Below are 25874 nucleotides of genomic sequence, written 5' to 3' on the forward strand. Positions count from 1 at the left end.
GAGAAGAGGCTGAAGGTGCTGTCAGCTCCACTGGGGACTTGCCACTGCACTGTGGTTTTTAAGTCTGTATTGAGATGTGCAAAGGAGAGAATAAATTCAGTCACCTCAGTTTTTATGGGGGAAAAGCCCCAGAAATTACAGAAATTCTATCGACAGTTTATTCCTTAAATAAAAGTATTAAATTGTTGAAGTGCAGTGTGTTCTGCAGAGATGGTGTTTAGTTGCAGCGCTCCGGGTTGCACAGAACATGGTGTATCTACAGGGCAGTAATGAGTCTGCCTTTGGAATTGGTCATTTCCCTTTCGTAGTAAAAGCGGCCTTCAGGTGATTGCTGCTTTCAGACAGCGACTCGTGGCTCATTCTCCATGAAGGCCACATCTCTTTTGTCCAAAGTAGCTGACATCAGAAGTGGGGGCTCCCAGGAGAGCAGAGAGGAGGAGGCTGTGGTTCTCTAGTCCTACAGAGAGAACTCAACTAAAGTGCATGTTAAAGCACATACCAAACCCAGACTGCCAGCTTCTCACAGGGTGAAGCCACTCCTTTCCATGTATTTTATGAAAAGATTTATTTCTTTGTTGATGGCTTTATTTATATTGACATTAGAGTTTTCATTAAATTGTAGCTTGATTATTTTTTTTTTCTCTGATGGCTGTAGGAAGAGGCAGGCACGCTAGGGAAAGTCTGATGCCAGGAATAAAAGGGCATAAAGGAAAACTGGTGCAGGGTGTCACAAGACAAGATGAGAGGGGAGAAGTTGAGGAAGAGAGGCTGTTTGAATTCATGGAAATGGTGGGCTGTCTGCCTGATGGTATGCAAAGCAGAATGTGTTGCATGGGCAGTTGTCCTCAGGTCTCCAAGCTTACATTTCTAGTGGGTATGATTTTATGACTAAGCTGATAACAGTGCTCCTCGGAGGTGCCATTCTGGAGAAAGAGGTGCCCTTCTTCTGTGTTGTGTGTGAAGAGAACTATTTAAGTAATTATAGTCAAAAGTTTAAATGTCAATGGCTCTGTGACTATAAATGCTCTCATTCTTTATCTTGGAGTATTGCACAGGCTCAGCTGCTTTTAGATTTGTGATATAAAGGCAAATAAACTAGACCTTTAGGCCAGTGCTACTAGGATGAAAATTGAAGAAAAAAGATGGAAAATACTGTCTGTTGTTGACTCATAGTGGAAAAGAATCTACTTCTCTATATGGAAATAGGAAGAGAATTGAAGATGAAGATGGTATCTTTATCACAGTTAATTGTTTGTTGTGATTTCTTTAGGTGACTCTTTTCCTATTGTTCGTGTACCTCTCAGTGTCAGGAGTAACTTCACAGAAGTGTGAGATTGGATAACATGAGCATAGTACCAGACCGACAATAAGTGGCTGTTTTATGTCATGGTAGTTGTTGCTTGTAGTATTTAAGTGGTGTTTTCCTAGACCAAAAAAGAGAAGGGAAAAAAAGGGGGGGAGGGGGACAAAAGTATCTTCATCTATGTAATTTGAAAATCTAGAGTAACAAATTTCAGTAACTGAGTCTCTGCAGTGTTCTGGCTTTATAAAGAGTTACTACCACTAATTCATATAATACCAAGGACTGAGTTTCCATCTAACAGTACAAACAGGAGAACAAGCTGGACCTAGTACTAACCAGAGGCTGGGCACTGTATTCTAAATTTCCCTTTGATACCTGCAGGTCACAGTTCAGGTTGTTTCTTGTAATGAAAAAAAGGTTGAATTTAGGGCAAGAACTCTAAAGATGACAGTAGATTTGCCAGATGTGGTGTTCTGCTACCACTTATTGTGTCAGTGGTTTCATTCTTTTAAATGCAAAGCATTTGAGTAATTAAAACCAAACAAAACCCAACAAAAACACTCCCCTGGACTCACAGAGCAAACACCTTTTTATAGCACAATAAATGTTTAATGTTAAAAGCATCTTGGAAAAACATTTAGATCAGGAGTACTTAACAAACACTCTTGATACCTCCCTTCAGTTTTAATCCATCTAACTGACCATTTTATACACTAACAGTGGTTTAGCAAAAGAACCAAGCAAGTTTCATAGGACTTCCTGATCCATTTTTATTTTCATAATATATCCACACTATTATAAAGTTCTGTCTTTATCTCATCCAAAAAGTAAGTACATCTTTTGGTTACCCTTTCCTATAATGATGTTACAGACTGAAGGTAAACTGCTTGGAAACAAATGACAAAGCGATCATTTGCAGCTTGGGTTCACCCAAATCTCCCACCATCCCAGTAGTATCATAGTGGTAGTTGCTGCCCCCAGCTTTTTCTGGGTCCTCTCCCACTTTGGAAGGTGTTTTGTATATTGCCCTTTGCAGATTACAACATACACATCTCTCCCTGCTCTCACATACTGTGTTATCCACCCACCTGCTTGACTGCAACCCCTGTTTTTTGATGCCTTGATACTACCGTGTTGCAGTTTGTCTCAGTTACAGGGTCAGGTTCCAACTTCATGTCAATTTGTTCCACTACAATTGTTGCATTTATTTTTAAAACAGAACTAATGTATGAAAACTATGGTTTCTTTTCACTGACATCTCTCTATAAAAGTGCAGTGCTTTCCCTTCCCCCAAAGAAAGAGAAACCAGAGCTCAGAAATTTTGTGAAGGCTTGAATGGCTTCCCATTGTGTATCCATAGTTCTCAGTCACAACCTGCTGGTTTTTTATATGCTAGAACTGTTTATAAGTTAATAAATCTACACTGAATCCTGGTGGAGGGCTCCAAAATAAAATGCTTATTTAGTTTAGATTGGAGGGTCTGATATAGATAGAATAATGTTGCATAGTAGAAGTGAACTGTGGCAACCTGCTTGGTTATCTTTAATGTAGTGTAATGCAAAGTAGTGGTGCACAGTACTGTTTTCCTACTGTGGCCAATCTTTCACTTCACACCATTCCAGCAAGCATGATCATTCCCAGCATCACTATCTCCAGATTTGTGCATGAAACATCAAGTTCCCTTTGACACATGCCCATGGTGTGTTTTGACAGCACAACTCTAGGTCTGGTTTTGTGATTTTTAACTCTCATAATTTGGGATGCAGGATGCTTAACAACTCATCGTGGCATGAATGAAACAAAACAATGACTCATCTGCCACCGCTGCTCATTGCAAACATTCACCAGTTAGAAAATTGCGCCCTAGGGGAGAATTGTGCCCTGAGTTGAGAAACACAGGGAAAAAATTAATTTCTTACAGACTAGAGAGGTTCTGCCCAATGGAGATTACTTTAAAACCACCATCACCAGTGGGATGGTGAAAGAGGAACATCTTCAATGCAATAATTAGCATTAAATAATGAAGAAATAGGCATAATAAGGGGACTTAGTGTCTGACACCAGCAAACTATGGCTGACGCCTAGAACAGACAGTGTAGGTGGTCCAGACTTTCTCATTTTCTTGTTGAAATCTTTCTAGTTTACACAGTTACCTAAATATTCTTGTGAAGAACTGTGGGGAATGTGGTTATTCCTGCCTGGGATCTCCAGTACAGTTACATGCACACGCTGTGCAGCATATGTGCAGGGGTCGATGCTCTTAGGAAGCCCTGACCTTTCCACACGCTGACTGCACAGACAGCTTATCCCTGGAGCTTCCTGCAGCTGAATGCTCTGGTGTGGCTGTTCAGTATCAGCCACCTTTGGCTCAAGCCCAGCAGGTCCTACTCTGCAGAGGCTCCAGAATCATGTCTGTACTGGATATGCATCTCCTTAAATGGTCTGGCAGATTTTAGTTGTTTTGTAGTGTCTGTTTTCATATCCACATTTTTTTTAGAAATCTTCAGCTCATATCCATGCAGCAAATGTTTAAATCATGGAATGAGGAGACTGACCTCTTCTCAGCTCTAGTGAGAAGGTGACCATCCATGTTTTACTTGGTTCCTCTAGAAGAAAGTAAGTTGTTAGGGAGATCTTTGAAATGGTCAAACAATTGTTTTAAAGGCAGGAAGAAAAGACGGGTGTTTGGCTTTAGTGTATTTCATCTTTATAAGAGATGGTCCAGAGAACAGCTGGCTTTGTGCCCTGTTTGTTTCTTGAGAGTCCAAAGACCAGGTGCCCTTGAGACACTTGGTGTCTGTTAGGCCTGGACATCTTCTGGTGGTGGACCTTTTCTCCCTAGTGACACGTGATAGGACAAGAGGAGGTGATGTGAAGTTACACCACGAGGGGTTTAGGTTGGATATTGGGAAAAACACCTTCAAACCTGTGCAGTATGTCCTAGGGAGCTGCTTTGGCAGGGGGTTGGACCCGATGATCTCTTGAGGTCCCTTCCAACCCCTACAGTTCTGTGATTCTGTGATCTCAGAGGTGCTTCTGTCTCTACTCTCCAGGTATCTTTCAGCAGTGCTGACCTCTGTAGACAGCCTTGTCCAGAATCAGTGGCTTTTTTCTTTCCAATTCTGTTTGCTTCTACCTTGGAAAAAAATAGGGAATTGGAAAGCTCAAAAAGACTGACATGTGAATATTAACAATAAACAAAACCTGGCCCTGTGGTGCATTTTTGAGACTGATTTTATTTCAGTGCAGTGCTTGCCATCTTGTTCATCAGAGAATCACAGAACCGTAGGGGTTGGAAGGGACCTCCAGAGATCATCAAGTCCAACCCCCCTGCCAAAGCAGGTTCCTTAGGACAGGTCTCCTTAGGACAGGTCGCACAGGTAGGCATCCAGATGGATCTTGAATATCTCCAGAGAAGGAGACTCCACCACCTCCCTGGGCAGCCTGTCCCAGGGCTCTGTCACCCTCACTGTGAAAAAGTTCTTCCGCATGTTGGTGCGGAACTTCCTATGCCCCAGCTTGAGGCCGTTGCCCCTTGTCCTGTCCCCACAGACCACTGAGAAGAGGCTGGCCATTTCCTCCTGTGTCCCACACTTAAAATATTTAGAAACATTAATCAGATCCCCCCTCAGTTTTCTTTTCATGTGGTGGTTCTACATAGCAACAGGATAGCGTGCTTATGGCCTTTGATTTGATGAGAGGAAAACTTGTGGCCTTTTTCAGGTGTTTCATCAACACGTATTTTATTAGAAAAGTGTATTTTAATGTGTGGAGGGACTTACAGTGGCTATTTAGAAATAAACTGTGCTAAACAAATTATCCATGTGGATGTGTTAGGACTGTAAACATTACAAAACACATTTTGGAATGTTAGAACTGAATTCCTACCCAGCGGGAATCACCCTGCTGGCAATAGATAAGGGGGGAAGGAGGAAGAAGAAAGTATTTCTGGCCCTTACATTTTGTATTTTACTTCGGAGAGAAAATTCCTGTAGCATCTGCCATCGAAGTGTCTTCAAGCTAATTATTGGTAGAATAATGGCTCTCAAAAGTTAAGGAAGATTTATGGAAAGAAAGAGGTTTACGAAAGGCTCAGTGCGAGCTCGGTGCAGAGGAACCATCGGCCGTGGCAGTGCCTGGGTGGTGCCGGCTGCGGGGCCGGGTGAGGGCAGCACACGGCGCTGCGCTTCGGCAGCAAGCTGTGGGGTTGGGAACGCCAGCGAGCCGCAGAGGGAAGGCGTCTTGCCCTCCCTTTGTGTTATCAGTTGATATCAGCTGCTCCCTTAGCACATCACACCGCTTCTTGGCACCCTTCGTATTGCGTTTGTTGAGCTGAGTCCTTGAGGGATGAGTTTGGGGTTTTTTTGTACTTTTCCATCTTTTTGTGTTTTCAGCAGGATAATTTATATTGTGTGGAGCAGCACCTCCTGGGCATTGTGGCGAGTTGTCCTGTCCCCTTCCCTGGGGAAAGCATTGGAAGTGTGAAATTGTCTCACTGTAAACAGTACCCATCAAAGCAATCTCATCTATGGGAGGGGACGTGCCTGTGAACAAGCTGGAACAGTAGCATAAGGCAAATGCAGGAAAGGGATCAACAGGAATATTTTGGATTATATTTGGAATAATTGGTCTGCTGCTTCAGGGCACTACTGAGACTTGGTTCATTATTTATTGTATCAGCAAGTGGCCCTTAAAGTAGAGAAGATGGAACAGAAAATCTTCCCAGAACATCTTCAAGGTTTGTGGGTGACCATGAGGAATAACAGTTCTCTGCAGGGTTATTGCTTTCTGAATTTAATTTTTGCTTTGCACTGATAATCTATCAAGTGATTACCATTTGTTTGATTGTTCTGTTTTGAAGCAGATGATTTCTGTGTCATATTCCTACTTCAGCTTCTGTCATTGCCCGGAGGGCTCTTTGCCAGATAAGTTCTCCTGATATATTGCAGCTGGTTGTAAAGTAAAAATTATTCATTGGATCAACTCATTCAATATATAGAATAAATTGTTCCTGTAAACTGCAGCTTATCTGCCAGTGTTTAATTTGGCTTGCTTAACTGCTCCCATTTATGCAGGGCATTTAAAAACTGTAGATCTTATCACTGGCCAGTAATGAGAGCAGTGTTTTATTACCCATCCTCTCCCTCCCCACACCCAGCACACTATATCCTGCATCTCGTAAATCAGAGAGCGAGACCTGGGGTTCAGTCCTGTTACTTGTTTGGATAGGCTTGAAATTTGAGTTGCCTTTAAGGATGGCAGGCAAGTTGCTTAAGAAGGCTTCAATGGAAAAGGCATTTTCCATCTGTTTTGCAGACTTTGCCTTAAGCAGACTTTTCTGGGGAGTCTTAGAGAGCAAAGCAGCTCTTCCTGCCACCGAGCTGCAGAGGGAGAGGATGGCGGCAGCAGAGCATGTCTGTGGGGTGTGTTTTCACCAGACAACAAGAATTACAAGTGGTTTGGCATCCTTTTTGTGGCTGCTGCATCCCTTGTCAGTGCTCCTCAAAGACATCTGGTGCGGTGGTAGCCAACAGGGGAGCCAGCATCACTGGTTGTACCCCCGTAGGGAGGAGAGGGACACTGGGAAGGGGTGCTCCGGGTGCTCCCAGAGATGCGCCTGCCTCAGGGAGCTGTCTGCTGCCTGGGTCTTGAACAGGGGTGGCTGAAGGGGAGACAGGTGAGACCCCTGTGGATGGGAGAGTGTGTCAGCCAGCCTTTGCAACCAGATACAGTTTTTTCTTGGTTATCTAAACATAGAAAATGGTTTGAAGAACAGCTGGATTATTTCCTGTCAAGTTTTCGTGCTTTTAATGGTAATGGCTAGAGAAATACCTGTTTCTACAGTCGTCTTTTCACAGAGCAATAGGAAAGTGATGCATTGTCTGATGTGAAGAAAAACAAGACTGAAAAACATGCCTACATTACACACCACTTTCTTTTGAGTTCCTTCTCCAGGATGCTGAGAACCACTCTGTGAATGTCTCCCATATGATACAGCTATTTTGCAGAGACTTTTTATTGTCTTTAAACCATTACAGTCCAGATAGAAAGTCTGTATCTGCATTGCTGGTGACTCTATCAACTCATCTTGGCCTCTAACAGACCAGCCAAACTTCCAAAGGTCCTTTGAATAATTGACTCACCATTTTTCAGCTTGTCTGGGAGTGGTGGAGAGCTTTGAGGTGGCCTTTGATGGACTTTGGTTTTTCCCTTGAGAAGTTGAGGTATATTTTTTCAGAAGTTCCTGCACTAGTATAATAAATATTTTGATCATAATTGATTTCTAGTCACCCTCGGCATCCTAACAAGTTGCTTGTGCATAACCAGAACAGCAGAGAGAGACAGAGAGGGCAATTATTCTGTATATGAACTAGTCTTCAAATATTACAAGGTTAAGAGTGGAAAAGATTAATTCTGTGTTTGGCCATGATGAGCAAAGGCAGAAATCCCTAGCCTTTAGTTAGTGCATCATATTATTGTGTCCGTGCTTTGGATATCAAACACCAGTTCTCTTTTTAGATGTGTAAATAGTACTACTCCCTGATGTTTTAACATGTAGCATTATAGTGCTGCACTGATTTAATCCAATCATCAGAATTATTGCTCTTTGGTTTATTGTGAAAAGTTACAGCTTTTACCAAAGAGTGCTCAGGACCTTAAAACTGTTTACATGCATCATTCTCTCTATCTTTTTTGCTTTTGCCTTTGACAAGTGGGTTAATGGAATCTTTATAATCAACAGCCAAACTCAACAGCAATGAGCAAGATTGTTTATTTATCTGTACTGACAGGTTTTTTTAGCATTACATAGTAACCAAATATTATTGTAGGTGTAAGGTATTTTATGGGTTAGTAAATATAGCACAATACTGTCAGTCTTTGCTCAGGACTAAAGAGTGTTTGTAGTTAGTTTAGGTATCTAGAACCACAGCCACATGCCTGACTTTATTTGTTGGTTCCTTGTTAGGATGTTGCCTTTGCCCTTGATGATGAGCTGAAGAAACTGAAAATCTTTTGGTTTACATGTAGAATGTAATTGAGGAGGGTTTTTTTTCTTTCATAAGTACCTCTGTAATTACTAGTGCACTGATTACAGTGATTCATTATATGATGAATAGTAGTTTCGGTGTACAAGAGCCTGGAACGACATGGTTATCAGTATTGATCCAGTGCTCAGTATAATGGCATTGGTGTGGTGTGCCTATAATCAGATGGTTAAATTAAGGCTTCATAGGTCTCTCTATGAGTGTTTACAAATATCAGCATGGAATTTAAATACACTTATTTTGTCTTAGTTGTAGCATATTAATGCATGTGTATTTATATGGTACCTCCTTAACAAAAGATCAAGGTCATAAGCTGCTTTTTGGATGGAGGATAGTGGCCAGTTAACATAGCATATCAACATTTTTAATGCTGTGTCAGACTGCTGCTGTTACTGATCAATCCCACTTCAAATTTTTATTTGCTTTTTTTCTACTCTGTACCTCTGGTGAGGTAGTGACATGAAATAGGTAAGCATCTATCTCTGTCAAAACAAAGAAAAATCTAAGCCTTTTAATAAATCTGAATGCTTAAGACATGTGGGCCTTGGGTGGTGGTTATTCTGTGCTCCACATCTTCCTGCCAGAACGGGGCGTGGGTGCTGCCCGCTCCCTCTGTGCATGACCAACCACTGGACTTTGAGGTTGTAGGTCAGAAGTTAACTGGAAGCTTTGTAGTTGTGGGCAGGGAAAATATTCTCCAGGATCCTCAGAATACGGTTGGGTAAAGTACTGACCTGAGATGCAGTCTTTCCAAGTGGAAAATTTTCAGGCTTTTTGGTCTAAGCCAGGCAAATAAAAAAAGAATATACCAAAGACCTGAAAACTAGAATGAAATATGTGTTTTTAGGGATTTTTGAGAGAACGTTACATAAACCCCAGCATGTTCCAACCATAGAGGATAGTGTGACTGACAGAGGGAAGAAACAACAGCAGTGTGGTATGGGGGTGTCCAGATGGAAGTAATGCTCACTAGGGTGTGGGAAGTTTACGCTGTCCAGAAGAAAGCTTGTGCATCTTTCATGGAGGGAGGTCAAGAAGACATCCTCTAGCCAGGAAGTTGCAACAAAAGCTTCAGCTGTGGATTCAGTCCCATAAGGAAACACAGGTCACTGTGCCTCAGCAGCTGGCTGAGGAAATGTGACAGTAGGACAGCAGCTGTTGTGTCATCTTTCAACCTGGCCATGGCACAGGTGAGTGGGCTGGGAAATGTGCATAGCCTTGAAATCATATTGGACCTCCTTTTGCTCATTTTTTGGAGCTTAAATCCAGCCTTTCCTTGCAGATACCTCTGACTGAAGAAGATGCAATAGTTTCTTAACACCATTAAATGAATTTTAAAAAATGGTAAATTCACCAGTGAAGTAAAGGAAAGGATTGAATAAAGGTGAGGGTAATAACTAAGCTGAATTTGAGCTTGGCTATTGAACTGAAGGGCTTTTTAATACTAGGCTGGCCAGATTAGAGTATTGTGAGGATCAAGTGAAACCATTGTCCCTGACAAGGAAGCAGAGAGAAATGAAGCCAAGAGACACGGGGTGGTGCTAAAAGATCTCTCCCCAAGGGTCTCTAACTTCTGCTGTCTATATATCAGCTGGTTCATTAAAATTCAGCGATAGGCATGTGTTTGGATTTATGAAACCTTGGAATCCAGGATCCAAACCTGTTTGGTGTCAGGTGCAGACTGGGCTGACATGAATATATCCATCCAGAAGTTGGGATGCTGCATTTGGAGACTGGGATGTGGGATTAGAGGAAAGAAGAAATCTTCATAGCTATGTAAAAGGTGATTTTACAACTACTAAGTTTTCATTGCACCTAATAAGAGTATAAGCAACAGCAGAGATTGGTTTGTGAACAGTCGATGTGTAATGGACAAGTTACTCTCCCCTCTGAGTGCAAATACCATTCAACAGCTGCATCCAGGTTCAACTTCCCACTGGAGAAAGCTGGAAAAGACTGGGGCAGTCTTTGAGACGTTGACTCACATGTGATACAGACTAAGCGCAGATGGCTTAAGTGGTTCCTGTCTTCAGTTTTATGCTTTGTGGAAGGCCCCTGTTCCTGCAGCGGTGCTGGCTGAGTGATATATGAAATATGTGTGTTTACATTTATGAGCCAAACTGTAAAAATGTGTTTGGGAGCAGTCACATAAGCCAGCACTTGTAGCTGCTAAAATTTTTGTGGCTGGGAAGTATGAGCGGAGCATTCCTTCTTCACTGGATACAGCTGAGGAGCAGTAAGTAGTGAAAAAGACTGTGATTCAAAATGGGCAGGGAAAACATCCAAAGTTTTATTTGTTTGGGCTTTCCATATTGAAAACCTGTTAAATTGGATCTAGTTGAAGAAAGCTTTCTAGTAATGGGAAGAGTGTGATTTAGCATGGTTAAAAGTTGGGGGGGGCGGGGGTGGAGAAGGCAGTGGCCATTCCTGTCCATTGCCAACCCATGAAAACTTTCACCTTAGGCACAGATGCCAACACTGACAATTTGACAATTCTGTGACATTATTGACAAAATTATTTGGATGAAGGGAGTGGGGTTTTTTTCAGAGTAGCAGACTTGAGTCATTGTAGAGGAGAAAAAAGCATCAACACAGCAGAGTTAGAAGTTAAATTTATAGACATTTTGGAGGAACTTTAGGATTAGCTCTGGGTCTCGACTCTGATGTCTTGACACCAACTTGGCAAATGCTTGCAACGACCTCTGTAGTTTGATTTTCTGATTGTGGAGAGGCCTGGATGGGAGCACATTAGTCCAGTTGCCACATGCAGAAGAACTTTGTTGGAAGGCTGATTTGGATCAGCTTCTTCAGCGTATCAGGAACCTGGAGTCGTTTTGTCCTCATATGTTGTAGAACTGCAAATGTCAGTGGTTCGTCCACGGCTGGATAAAGGAGTAGGGACACTCGCTGCAGTCTGGCAGGAGTGGATAACAGAGCTGCTGAATGCATCTTAGAGAGTGGATTTTCATACTGAGATATTAGGTAATTGGAAAATCATCTGGCAGGGCTGGTCTCCAGAAAATGTAGCATCTCCACATCATCCCTGAGGAAAGGTCTTCTGGACCCAGAGGAATTTGACATTCTGAGTGAAATACTCTTTGGCAGGCCAGAGGACCTGAAGGGTGATGGGGTCAGGTATTAGAAGATTATAACAGATATCCAGGACTTTTCCAGTACTCGATGATGACCATATGGCTGCTTTACTCTTTGTGAAAACCTTGGCTGAAGAAAAGGAGGGTTTCTATGGATATAATCAGAACACAGCAGGAACCACCATTAGTGTTTTGGTTCCAGGGACTTACGTGTTGCAAAAGCTGTTGTGTATCATGGGAGAGTGTTCACTGACATCTGTGAAGGTCCTTGCACTGGCCAGAAAGCAGCTGTGCATTTTTTCTTGGACAAATTTGAGGTTTGCTTATTAAAATATTGGAGGCTGCAACTGTAGCACAGTTAATGAGCCTTTAACCTGATAGGTGAAACAGGATTCTAGAAAGGGGACTGCAAACAGCATGGTGACTCAGTGACTTACTGATGAACAGTGGATGGAAGATGTCAGGTCTGAACACTTGCAATATTGGGCTCTAATAAGGACTCAACCTGATGAGTTAAGTAGAGCTCCTGTCAAGGCACAGGAAATTCTAGAAACTGCGCAGTGCTGAAAAAGGGTGGAGGGGGGAAATCTGTCATTTTTTAAGAACAAATTCAACTTAATCTCTAGTAAATGAGCTGGTGTTGGATGATCAATTGTATGCTTGTGTTGTGGTTTTGCATGGCTGGGTTCTGGTGGAGAAGGGGGTCTACAGGAGTGGCTTCTGCAAGCAGCATCCAGAAGCTCTCTGCAGGCTCCAGAGAGCAAACACCAGCCAGCTCAAGGCTGGACCCACCGCTGACCAAGGCCCAGCCCATCAGTGATGGTCACAGCACCTCTGGGAATCACATTTAGGAGGAAAAAAACACAAGCAGACACTTTTTGCCACTATAATTTGAAACAACAACTGCAAACAAAAACTGCAACTACCACCACAACTTGAAAGCAAAGGTTTAAAGGAAGCTGTCTGCTGAGGTTCTACAGCACCACAGGGATGGAAAGCTAAAGTTTGCTAAGCCTACTGGGTTTAGTAGTTTCAGTTTGATGTGTTCATTGTTCAAAATCTCTACGTTGTACTGCTAACTTGTAAGGAAAAATTACTTTTTTGGTGAAAAAAGTAGTAATATGTACATTTTTACAGCAAATGAAAATTCTACATTTTCTGTAAAAAAGCATCGCTTCTTGAGCAGTGGGTCACTGAAGCCTGGTATCTGCAGGCATCTGTTGTCTCCCAGTCATCTTCTCTCCCCTGGAAAGCTGTCTGCCCTCCTCTCCCATATTACCCATTCTCCATACCCTCTCCTCTGCCTTTCTCCTGATTTATTTTTTTTTACCCAGAACTTAGTGGTGTTGACTGCAGGAATCAAAGCAGCCACATGGGGCCAGTTCCTGTGAAGGAGCTAAGGCAGCCACCTATCCCTCACTTCCCACCCCACTATCCTGCTGGCTCTGCCACTCATCACACCTGCAGAAAACATCCTTCCCACCCCTCACCACAACTGGTTTTCTTCCAGTTTGCTAATTATGTTAAATGATTTGTTTATAATCTGACTAGGAAAAATTGAGGATCAGTTCATAGTTCTTCCTCATCCTACAGGGATTAGAGTATGTTATTTATGTTACTAGTAATCTTACCAGGTTTGGCATCTTTTATGTCTTCAACCAAGAAAGCAAGCCAAATCCTTAAGCTTTGAGGATATGAATCTGAAAAAAGAGAAGAGGGTCAAACTAATGGAGAGTCACATTAATCCTGACAATTTTATACAAAGATGTATTTTCTTTTCCCACTGCTTTTCCTTTTTGTGTTGTGCTGGTTTGCTTAAAGTAGCCACTTGGTATACTTAGATTGCCAGAAGACAAAAGCTTTGAGAACTCTACTTGGTGGCTTGTTTCAGATACTGATGTAGGGTTTGGTCTGTTTTTTTTTTTAAAATGCACTAAAAAAAAAGTATTTGCTGATGTGTTTCCTTCCTCCTGTTCACTGTGTTTCAGAAAATCTTCAGAAGAACTGGACATGGATAAAGTAACAGCAGCCATGGTACTCACCAGTTTATCCACCAGCCCTTTGGTCCGCAGCCCTCCTGTCCGACCCAATGGTAAGCCTTCAGACCAAAGTCTGGGCAGGGGCTGCAGGGAGGGGGACCAGGGCCATGTATGTGGGGGCTTGCTTCCAGGAGTTGTGACCATGATAGGGGACAAAGGGTGTCTGTCTTCTGTCAGTGACATTTGCATGCTGGGCATAGTACTGAGCTTTGCTCTGGCCTAATCAAGGTCCTTGGTGCAGCATTATCAGAAATGAGCTTAAAACTTTTCTGTAACCGTAGAGTGGCTCCAGTTTATGAAATGGTAGGTGCTGTGAGAGGTCTCCTGACCTCACTGAAATACTCGAACAACGTATTTGCATTTGCACATATACAGCAAACATGACAGCAGTGGTTCTTGTCCCCACGCTGTGGAAGTCAGGTTTTACTCACCTCTAATACCAGGCAAAGCACTTCCATATCCTGGCCCTTGGCTATGAGCCCATCCATGCACAAGGTCTGTTTGTGCTGACACCAGGTTAGACCCTCAATTCCTGCGTCCTTTGTAACTCCCTCATGTTCTACCATCAAAGCCATAAGCATTTCAAAGACTACCTCCTTTCATGGTATACCAGAAGATAGACAAATTTTGTAGTTTTGTGTGTCTGGGTTCTAGTGGAGGGGGGGCTGCAAAGGTGGCTTCTGCAAGAAGCAGCCAGAAGCTCTCTGCAGGCCCCAGAGAGCAAACACCAGCCAGCTCAAGGCCGGAGTCGTTGCTGACCAAGTGACGGTCACAGTGACTCTGGGAATCACATTTAGGAGGAAAAAAATCTGCAAGCAGCCGCTTTTTGCCACCAGAGAAGGGAGTGAGAAGATGTAAGAAACTGTGCAGGCACCAAGGCCAGGAAGAGGGAGGGGAGGAGGCACCCCAGGTGCCAGAGAGAAAGGTGCCCCCGCAGCCCATGGAAAAGGGCAAGACCCCACCTGCAGCCTGTGGAGAGGCCCCACGCTGGAGCAGGTGGAGACATACAGAAGACACCATGACCCACTTTGGAGAAAGCCTCTGCCAGCACTTGCAGCCCGTGGAGAGAGATAGAGACACAGAGATGAGAGAGAAGCCCACACTGGAGCAGATTTGCTGGGGGGTGGTGTGATGCCCTTGGAGGACCAGGCTGGAGCAGTCTGGGTCTGAGAGGCTAAGAGACATTCTATGATTTACGACTGCAACCCATAGCAGTGACGCCCACTGGGGCAGGTAGTGAAGAGCTGAAGCTCTGTGGGAAAGGACTCATGTTGAAGATGTTGGACTGTCTCCTGTGGGTGGGACCCCACGCTGCATCAGGGGAAGGGGTGTGAGCCCCTTTCCCCCCGGCCAAGAAGGAAACCAACTTATGAGGAACTGACCAAAACCCCCATTTCCCCAGTCCCTGCCCCTCCCTGTGCCACAAGAAGGGAGAGAAGGGAGCAAACTAATGACTAACATTTAGTCTTCTAAGGGCGGGGGGGAGTTGCTTTAAGATCTGGTCACACTTCTCATTACCTGACTCTGGTGCCACTGGCTGTGCAATGCAGTGTCATAAATTAGTTTTCTTTCCTTTATTCTGTGTTGAGTCTGTTCTGCCCATGACACTGATTGCTGAATGATCTCTCCCTGTCCTTATCTTGACTCAATATGTATTTTCTCCCCTGTCCAGCTGAAAGGGGCAAATGTGGTAGGCATATGTCCTTCAGACAGGGCCAAACCACCACAACAACTAAAATTTAAAATGTTAGTGGTAATAATGGATTGAAACTAGATGATTTTTAAAGTCTCTTCCAATCCAAACCATTCTGTGATTCTATGATAACGAGATTGCTGATGAAATATAATTCATCTATGCAATCTTGATTGGACTTAGAAGAAATTTTTAGAAGTTTAACATCTTAAGGAATAATTTAAATTAGGACACTCTTGGTTAGATGTCTTGGCATTGTTTGAATGACTCTGCCTTTTTTTACTTGTAACTGTTAAATCGATGCTAATTGCCCTTCTACAGTAAGTAATTGAAGTGCTTTGAGGAATACTTACTGACTGTGAATTGATAGGGAAGTAGTCTTAGTAGCAGGGGCAATCCACTGAACAATGTACTTAAAAGGAATCTGTACTATGAGGAATGTCCAAAGATTTTTGAACAAATAGTGTGGGGTTTTTTTCATTTGTTTCCAGAAAACATACATTTTCTCCATTTAGCTTGAAATCTTGCCATGAACACCCATGGCTCCTGCCTGTGTGCTTTCCACACACTAAGCACATCTTAAACCCAGAAGTATTTCTGGAATATTGCTGCTCAGAGGAGCCCTGGGAAACCTCTGGCAATAACGTCCCCAGTGACTGTCCTACCTCAGGGAAAGCCATTGGAACAGTGCAAACGTACCAGCTCTCCACCTGCTCCATGTCACAGCCAAAAGCTCAGGTTAAGGTGTGCTGGTGGGCTGGGCAGGGCTTCAGAGTGGCCGAGGAACACACGTGTCCCATGTTGCATCGCTGGTCACTATGTGCCACCTTCAATGGTTGGAGCAGATGACAGGAGCAGCACTGCACATTAGCTAGCAGCTGTCGATTGGAAAGATCTTCCAAACAAGCCCTTTTGAATTGCTAATAGGTGAATGGTAGCTGTTAACCGTGTTTGATGTTCCTTCATGCAGCTTGAGTGCTCTTTGATATTTCTTCACATAGCATGTCTGTTTGTTTCCCAAAATCTGGGAAGACAAGCCTTGAAAGGTAATTCACATATTTTCGGGGTCGGGATTTTAAAGCTGTTGATGGGCACCTTCTCCCAGAATATCTTCATTTTGCTTGAGTGAGCTTACCAAAGACTTCAGTGTAAATGTAGAGATTAGATGATTTAAAGCTTAATTGGCGTTGCAAGACTGGGCTGTGATCTTAGTAATTCAAGTTCCAGATGTACTAATGATGAATTCTTTGTACATCCTTTTCCAAAAAAGGGTAGTAAGTAGCAGTGCAATTAAAGGGATATTTGTTTAAAGAAATGGAATTTTCCCTAGAAGTAAAAAAAACCCCAACATTAGCATTAGTGTTAAAGTCTGATCTCTGCTGGAATTACTGAGGATGATCGCCCAGGTAAACTGGATCAGTTTGGCCCTTGTTTCTCTGCAGCTGAGTAACACTTGGTGTGGTTCTCTTTTACACAACTCCAGCAATGTGAAAAGTGCCCCAAAACAAGAGTAAGTTGCATTTATTTATACTTTAAACTCCTTTACATTGACAGATTTGTTAGTATTAATGAGAACCCATGTATGTTGTTCTTCCTGTCGTCAACCTTACTCAGCCTTTTCCATGCTGCTGTTACAATGTTCTTGATTTACATCTCAGCAAGGTGAGGAGAAGCTGTAAACTCTGAGAATACAAAGTACCATCATAAATGTGTCAGAAAGTCATAGTTGAGCGAGTGCTGTTTCCTTTGTTTTTCCAAAGAAACAGGGATTTTAAGATATGCTGAGGTCTCAAGTTGATACCAGATGTACTTCTTGGCTTTGTTTGGAGACTCAAGTACAAATACTTAAAAGTAACAAAAACCACTTCCATTACAGTCACATGAAAACTCAGAGGGCTGCAATCATGAATCAAAACATGATATTTTTATCTGTTAACATATTAGCTGCAGGAAGTGTATGTGTCCTTTTCCAAAGAGGAGTTTGAGGGTGAGAGTTGATTCCACTTACGCTCTGTGGCCCTGATGGTAAGTGCAGGAACTTGGCTGCTGGCTTGGCCGCTGCCTACGCAAAGAGATATTTTTGTGCCTGTGCTTACATGATGGAGCACTGGATTCTGTTTTGTGAGAAGCTGATGTTAATGATTAAGGGTTTAATCCAAAACCAACTGAATTAGGAGAGAGTAACAAAAAAAAAAATTGGTTTTGGGTAGCAGGTGGTAGGCATTATTTTTTTGCTGATGTCATTAGTTAAATTTATCTGTAAGAAACTGAGAAGGAACGAAGGAGTGACTTCTGCAGAACTCTTAAAGGCAGGTGCTGGCTTGAAAAGACTCCTGTCTCACACTTAAATAGCATTTTACAAACAAATAAGATGTTGCTTGCCAGTTCCATAGTTGGGTGTTGCACAATACTCAGGCACCTACAGCGTCACTTGAAAAAGCTTTCTGAGTATGCACTGGGGAGAAACTGCACCTAAACTGTCCCTGCACACGTGCCAGAGCCCTGTGAGAGCCTGGTGCTTCTCAGAGCCACCTGTGGTTGCACTGCTGGACACACTTGGGTCATACCTTTACTGAGCTGATGGCCTACATGCTCCTCTCCTGCCAAAAGCCCTTTAGGGATTTGGAAGAGTGACAATATGTACTGCCTTAGGACCTCAGCATGGTTCAAGCCATGCCTCAGACTGCAAAAGCTGTGCTGTTATGCCCACCCACCGCATTGCAGAGTGACCTGTTAGAGTGTCTGCTTACCTCTTACTGTCAGGGGAACTGCTGCAGTGAGGAGGGGGTTCCTCCAGCGAGTAGTTGTGATGTCGATCCAGTGTCCGTGCATCCCACTTCTGAAACCAGATGCTTGACGATCTGTGTGTCTGAAGAAGCAGAAGGTATATCCTTCCAAGGATACATACCACCTCATTTAGAGATTCAGAATAGGCAGAGGTGTGTGCAGGAGATTATGAGAAGACAGAGTGTAATTATGGTTTTCTTTGGTGTTTTAGTACTGAGATTACAATCATGTTTTTGCAGCTATACCTAGTGCCCTGGGGCTCACAGTCTATGTTCCCTTCCCAGGTGATCTCCTGTTGGCAGTGTGGTGGCTTGGATCTTGCTCTGGTGCCCCACCACAGTCATATGTTCCTGTTGAAAGCTAATAATATATTTTAATGTTTTCCCTTAATCATGCATGCAATATCTGATGGCTTACTGTGGTTTATGCTCCAGAACAGCTTATTTTTCCAAGCCCAGCATTTCTTTGTAGAAAAAAATCTTTTTTTTACAAAACAAAAAAATGAAAAACCAAGTGTGGAATATATAATTTGTGTGCAGTGTGATAGAGGTGATTGACTTCTTTACATCCAGTGCTTTCCTTTATTTGAACATACTGTTAATTACCAACATGGCATCTAAGCTTTAGATAAAAGAGCTCCTTAGCTCCTAACACAGGATACCATTGTAATGATGGCTGTTGTTCTCAACAGAATCCCTAAATGGATCTTGGAAAGAAGGAGGATTTGTGCCTTCTAGTACCAGCAGCAGTGGATACTGGAGCTGGAACGCTCCCAGTGACCAGTCCAATCCATCCACCCCATCTCCACCTCTGTCAGCTGATAGCTTCAAAGCTTTTCGGACACCTTCCCAGCCAGATGACGGTATTGATGAAGCTGAAACAAGCAACCTTCTCTTTGATGAACCCATTCCCAGGAAGAGAAAGGTTAGCCTCATGTTAAATTCCATACCCATGTGCAGATAGGATGTTGGTAGACTTATTTTGCTGTAAAAAAGAAACAGGTCACTCAGCAGCTCTGTGTGTGTATCCCTCCTTGACATCCAGTTAAGGTAGGTACTTAGCCTAGTCACTGTGTCTTGTCCAACCTAGTCACCTCCTGCACACACATGCTGCCATCGGTACCGCATATTTGCTGGCAGATGGTGAAGTTCTGCAGGGCCTCCTGCTCAGAAAACCCTAGAGTGATTTCCAGAAGGTGTTGCCTCTGGCCATGCAGGGGATTTCTGTCCTACCTCAGCAAATTCTTTGTATGCAGGATGCAACAGGTAGCCTTTACGTGTCATCACAGAAATGTATGTGGCCTTAATACTTTGTGTTCTGTTAAAGCGCTGTTTGTCTCACAGCATGTCACGTACCTTAATGCTGTGAAGCTTTCTGTGTACAAACATATGGAGTAAAAAAAAAAAAGGGAGAGAGATCAAACCTGATGGCTTTTGATCCAGTATTAGCAGTGGCCAAATTTACCCTCACTGAGAGTGAAAAAGTGGACTAAATAAAACACAGCGTAAAAAAGCCCCAAAGAAGCACCGTTATGCCAGCAAGCAGGCTCCTCTCAAAGAAGAAAACAAAGAGATGGCACTAGTCCAAGTTTTCTTCCCTCCCAATGCAACAGGACAGATTTTACATAGCAAGATGAAAAAGAGCTTTTTTGTAAGGAGAAAAAACCCAGAGAATTTATTCTCCTTAGTGACTTTGTTTCTGGCTCAGTCTGAGATAGTTAATTGCTGCATCACCAGCAGGAAGAAGTTTTAATGATTGTTTAAACCTGTTCAGATTTATCCTTTTGCTCCAGGAACTGCTTATTTGCTGACCCACACTGTTCTGCCCCTGTTTGTGGTAGAGGGGTGGAAAATGTTTGTGCTTCTTGCTGAAAGGGGACAGTTTGGAGGAGGCCTTTGTTACAGTGAACTCGAAGTTAGGGATGAGTGTTAAACTAAAGACAGGCATTTTGGGGGCCTTTTACTTCTCAGTTACTAAGTTCAGCTTATTAGCATCACTTTTATTGTTCAGTGGTAATAAGACAAGTGGGTTTGCAGCTGCCATCTTTATTGTTTTAATAAGATGTCCTCAAATATTTCTATTTAGAACCCACCACAGATCTATTATACTATCTGGGCTGGTTTGCAGAGTTTTTGCTCTGTAGGGCAAATATTTAATTTAGATAAATAGGAACACTAACTGCCAAACTTTGTTTTGGAAATGAACTGCAGTTCCTGTAGTTGTGGGTTGCCCCAACATGCCTCTTTATTTGAGTACAGCTTCTCACCTTTAGAAGCTGAAATAAAATGTGAGGGTGGCGAGACACTGGCACAGGCTGCCCAGAGAAACTCTGGCAGGGTTCAAGGCCAGGTTAGATGGGGCTTTGGACAGTGTGGTCTAGTGGATGGTGTCCCTGCCCATGGCAGGGGGTTGAAACTAGATGGTCTTTGAGGTCCCTTCAAGCCTAAACCACTCTGTGATTCTATGAAAAATGCTCAGGTTTTTTCTTCTTCAGGGCTGCAAAAATCAGAAGGAATAAACCTGGAAATAGTGATAAGTGACTCTACTTGTACTCACTAAAGTTTTTTCCATTTCATGTTTGGAAAATGTCATGTTAACAAAAATTTCCCATTCAGAAAGTTGTTTGCCTAAGAGTTTCCACTAATGTTGTTATTCCTCATAAAAAACATTTATTTTCTTTGATTAGGCAATTCTTGGACTAGTCAGAAATGGAAGCATGGTTTATGTTCTGTATTTCTACTGAGTGAGGTTTCATTTGGTTCCATTAAAATGCATGGGGTTTTGCCGACTCCCAGCACCAAGAATAATGCCAAAACCCCAGTGGAGCGGGGAGATTGGTTTTGCCATCAAACTAGAGATTGATGGTAAAGTATTCAGTGTTCATAAAGATGCATAATGTGTTTGTGATGTCATATTGGAATTCCGAAGATGGAAATGATAAGCATGGTCTGCATCCTGTCACCGTGATTGGTGGCTGGTTGTGGGGTTTTGAACTGATGATAGGGTTTGGTATTACGTTACAGAAGTGGGAAATTCATCTTACCAGAATTGCTAGATAGATTATATTTAATTTGGGGGGAAAAAAGAGTTCTGTATCTATTTGAATGGTAGTTGTATTATCAGAGAAGAAAGTTAGAGAGGAAATTTATGCGTAATTTATTCCAAAGTAAGTTTTCATACAAACATTATGACCTGGTATATGAATTCTTAAAGACTTTAGCAACTATACTTTAAACTGGAGGTGTTAAAAAGCCAAGTAGCTATGAGAACATGCTACTACAATAAACATGTATTTTAAAAAGCCCATCAACTGAGATTTCTGTAAATTACATTCTAATCATCTTTCTAGTAAATGAAGTTCCAAAGGGGCCAAATTGAAGAAAGCACCAAATCAGCTTTTGTTCAAGACACAGTAAAGCATGTACTTAACTCTAAGGATGTGCTTGTCCCCCTTTTTTTCCAATCAAGCTTAATATAAATATTTATATTTATAATCTGTAGTAGCATTATAATATTATGCATCTATATGAATATTTAACCTTACATGTAACTAAAATTATAGGATAATCGTAGAGTATTTTGAAGCTCTTCTTCATGTTTTCTTTAATAATGTACTCTTTAATAATAGAGAAAATTATTTTTGATAAGTAGAAGTTACTTAGATATTATTTTTAAACTTCACTTTAAAAATAAATCAGTAGGGTTCTGTGATGTCTGTGTTGTTTGTACCACATACTGTGCTTTAAATTAAAACTAGTTTTCTCCAGAGTATTCAAAATACTGAAGATTGAGCTCATTATAGCTGTGATGCTCCACTCTAAATCAGTGATAACTCAGTTTAGGCCAATGAAGTTATATTAAAGAATATAACAAGAATATTAAAATGAGATTATACACATACTCTTTTAAAAATGTTAAACACAGCCAGATGGCTTCTCCTTCTCTTGTCCAAGTAAAGGTCACAGCAGCTTCTGAATGAAATAGAAGTAGGTTTTGCCAGCTCATGGGTGAACATTGTCATAGCAGAAGCTATGGTTTTCTGGACTAATATGTTTCATGTGCTGCTAAATTCACCAGCAGAAATACTCATAAGAGCTTGCCTTGCATTATATGAGAAGTCCTCATCAGTTGTTCTTTGAAAAGCTCCAAAGATGTATAGGAATTTTTTTCTGTCGTCTGCCTCCTTTAGTGAGGAGACCAAAACAGGAACTTACAAATGAAAAAGCCATGCCAAAGAGTGGAGAGAGGTAAAGTTGTGTCAGGAGCTGCAGCTTTTCACTGGAACTCTGTTGTGTTTAGGAGGATGACACTGTTGACAGATACTATTACATCATTACAAATTCAGAGTTAGGGCTCTGAACCTTCACAGAGTTTGTATATCTGGTATGTGAGTGATTTAGTTTTCTTTCTGCCTTCCATACAACTAATGTTGCTTTACTTGCAATTTTCAGAACTCCATGAAGGTGATGTTCAAATGTCTGTGGAAAAACTGTGGGAAGGTGCTGAGCACAGCAGCAGGGATTCAGAAACACATACGGACCATTCACCTTGGGTAAGAGAGCAGTCTGTTTGGAAGCCTAAAGGATTTGGTACAGAAGGGAAGCAATTGCACTTGGCTGGGGAGATGAACTGAATTGTCCTTGGCTTTTCTGTATCAGATCCCTAGGTTTCTGAAGGAATTGCACAGCAGTGTGTTAAGGTGAACAAGAACTTATTCCAGCAGCCAGGCACTTTCTTTCTGGAACTTTGGTAAACTTTGCTAGAAGGTCAAGTACAGCTGTAGGTCACACAGCACTTCCCTAACAGCCACACAACTCAGTGGCATTTAATTCATATGTGCTGTCTGATCATGTCATGTCTCATGCTTTGTGAAAGACATCAGATTTCAGAGTCTTGTATGACTACTTTCCAGCCTCTGTTCTCATCAAATCAGGTGCTTGTGCTAGTCCTGAGTCAGTTTAACGTCAAAAAAACCCCCAAACCACCTAAGAAAAAGAAACTGAGAGGCAGTTCCATGTGTATGTTACTTGGAGTAGAAGTAAAAGAATTAATCTTGTATGACACAAGCGTGTTTCAGAGCTTTAGTTTGCAACTGAGATCTGTGCAATTTGATGAATGACCTCACTGTCTCATGTCTAGTTACAGTGGGGACCTGTGGTCTTCATCGATCAGATACATGGAAATACATCTCTGTTGTGTAACTGTGTTAACCTAGAGCTTAAAAATTAAAGTCACCTTGAGGAATTAGTCTGATGTGGCGCTCAGGAGAGTCTTGCAAAGGTTATGGTACTTGCTGTTTGGCTTAGGCTCTGAAGATTGAGGCTGTAAGAAGCAGAGCAGGTCTCTCTCACAGTGCAGTTATGAGTTTTGCTCTTTGTCCTGTGTATATTGCAAGGACATTCTTCCTCTGACATGCAAGAGAAAGAAGGGAACAGCAGAACTTCCCTGAAATTTGGAGCTCGTAACTTGCCAGAGAGAGGGATTTTGGTAAGTGACTGGCAGCACTCCAACAGGTGGTACTTCTGGTAGAGCCTTGTGAGTCTGCTGAACCCTTGCTCTCAATGAATTTTATGGAGCAGCAAGACAAGAACCACAGGTAGGGTATATGAGAAACTGGCTAGGGGCTGTTCATGGGGGACATGCCTGGAAAACAAAGGATGCAGCATTCAGCCCTGGTACAGGCGTGCAGGCAGGACACCATTAGGGCTCCCAGATTTCCCATATGGAAGACTAAAGAGAAAATAAGCAAGTATGAGCTATATCTGTATAGCATGTGGATTATGAATGTGCTAAAGTGTTGGTTGGTTTGGGACTTCAAGATAATATGTAGCCTACTGGGACCTACAGCTTTCACTGGGCTGCTTCACTCCTAACATGGTGCTCAAGCATGCAGCAGATAGTGCAAGGGGATGCAGGGGCTGTGAAGCTTTTTACGTCTCCTCCTTCAGTAAGTCTGCTTCTGGAGAGTAGGTCCTGGTCCTGCCAGTCCTACTGGTGACCAGTCACAAGTAGTACTGGGGCCCATCCCCTTTAATATCTTTATTGATGATTTGGATGAGGGAATCGAGTGCACCCTCAGTAAGTTTGTAGGCAACACCAAGTTGAGGGAAGTGTCAATCTGCTGGAGGGTAGGAAGGGTCTCCAGAGGGACCTGGACAGGTTGAATCGATGGGCAGAGGCCAATGGGATGAAGTTCAACATGGTGAAGTTCTGGGTTGTGCACTTTGGTCGTAACAACCCCAGGCACCACTATGGGCTTGGGGCAGGGGGTCTGGAAAGGTGTACAGAGGAAAAGGATCTGGGGTGTTGTTTGACACTAGCCTGAACAGGAGCCAGTAGTGTGGCCAAGGCGGCCCAGAGCATCCTGGCTTGTATCAGGACTAGCGTAGCCAGCAGGACCAGGGAGGTGATCATCCCCCTGTACTCAGCTCTGGTGAGGCCTCACCTCAAATACTGTGTTCAGTTTTGGGCCCCTCACTACAAGAAAGGCCTCGAGTCCCTGGAGTGCGTCCAGAGAAGGGTAATGAAGCTGGTGAAGGGTCTGGAACACAAGTCCTATGAAGAGTGGCTGAGAAAACTGGGACTGTTTAGTCTGGAGAAGAGGAGGCTTGGGGAGACCTTGCTGCTCTCTACAACTACCTGAAAGGAGGGTGTGGTGAGCTGGGGGTCAGCCTCTTCTCACAGGTAAGTAGCGATAGGACAAGAGGAAATGGCTGCAAGTTGTCCCAGGACAGGTTCAGGTTATAAAAATGGAGAAATTCCTTCTCAGAAAGAGTGGTTAGACATTGGAACGGGTTGCCAGGGAGGTGGTGGAGTCGCTGTCCCTCAGGGTGTTTAAGGAAAGTTTGGATGAGGTATTTAGGGACATGGTTTAGTTAGTAATATAGGTGTTAGGGAGACAGTTGGACTAGATGAGCTTGGAGGTCTTTTCCAACCTTAATGATTCTGTGATTCTGTGGCCAGAAAGTCCTACATTGGCCAGCCAGCCCATGTGGGCTTTCTCTACCTATTCTTGAGTGAGTTGCATGGTGGGACTGTTTACTAGCAGCTGCTTCTGTTAGACCAAGGGAAGTTACCACCAACCACGGCCATGACTGTATTTGGTTTAAGTAACCTATGATAAGATTACATATTGTTGGCTGGAGCATTAATAAAGTGTATCTTACTCGTATTTATCTTTAGCCATTCTTCTGTGGCTTCTCTGACATTTCTGAAGTCAAAGTGCATTGAGATTCTTGTTAACTTCAGTAGTTAGGAATGAGAAGCTGATATTTAAGCTGAAGTTAAACATGTACTCAAAGGTCAAAGAATTACTCAGGAATACCACAGAGAATGAAAAAAATACAACTCCTGCATCCTTTCCCTGCAGACTAGATGATTATCTTCTCCTCTCCCCCTTCCCCAGCCAGAATGCTGATAAAGTGCATAGGCTTGAAAGACTAATTTATTAACAGTATCAATATATTTGCTCATGTGTCTAGAACTTTGAATTTGTCTTGGGGTTCTTGCTTTCATTAAACCAGTCCTTCATTCTTTGTCTTGATACAGACGTGTAGGAGAGTCTGACTACAGCGATGGAGAGGAGGATTTTTACTATACAGAAATCAGGCTCAACACGGACTCAGTAGCTGATGGCTTAAGCAGTCTTTCCCCAGTCTCTCCATCTTTAGCATCTCCTCCTTCCTTTCCCACCCAAGATGCAATCCGTCCTGAAACTTCCTGTGCCAAAACCGAGACTAAATTGATGACACCTCTGAGCCGCTCAGCTCCTACCAACCTCTACCTCGTACACACAGACCATGCTTACCAGGTAATGCTAGTGAGAGTGAACAACATTGATTACACTGATGTCACTCACAGGTAGAGAAAAGTCACATCACAGTATTTGGGTTTTAAAAAGGCAAGTTTAGTTTT

At 42.7% G+C, this 25874-nt stretch overlaps 1 protein-coding gene across 1 annotated transcript in view; it reads left to right on the forward strand.

Moving 5' to 3' along the window:
• ZNF704 (zinc finger protein 704) overlaps positions 1-25874 on the forward strand; it is a gene marked incomplete at its 5' end in the record, with an annotated part of 92885 nt that overhangs the window by 54549 nt on the left and 12462 nt on the right. Inside the window, 4 exons of the mRNA XM_084260426.1 lie at positions 13430-13533; positions 18652-18884; positions 22412-22512; positions 25509-25770. Coding sequence (XP_084116552.1) covers positions 13430-13533; positions 18652-18884; positions 22412-22512; positions 25509-25770 — 700 coding nt within the window. The remainder of the gene's footprint in view (positions 1-13429; positions 13534-18651; positions 18885-22411; positions 22513-25508; positions 25771-25874) is intronic.

This window comes from Gallinula chloropus, assembly GCF_964237585.1.
Source record: "Gallinula chloropus genome assembly, chromosome: 2".
NCBI lineage: Eukaryota > Metazoa > Chordata > Aves > Gruiformes > Rallidae > Gallinula > Gallinula chloropus.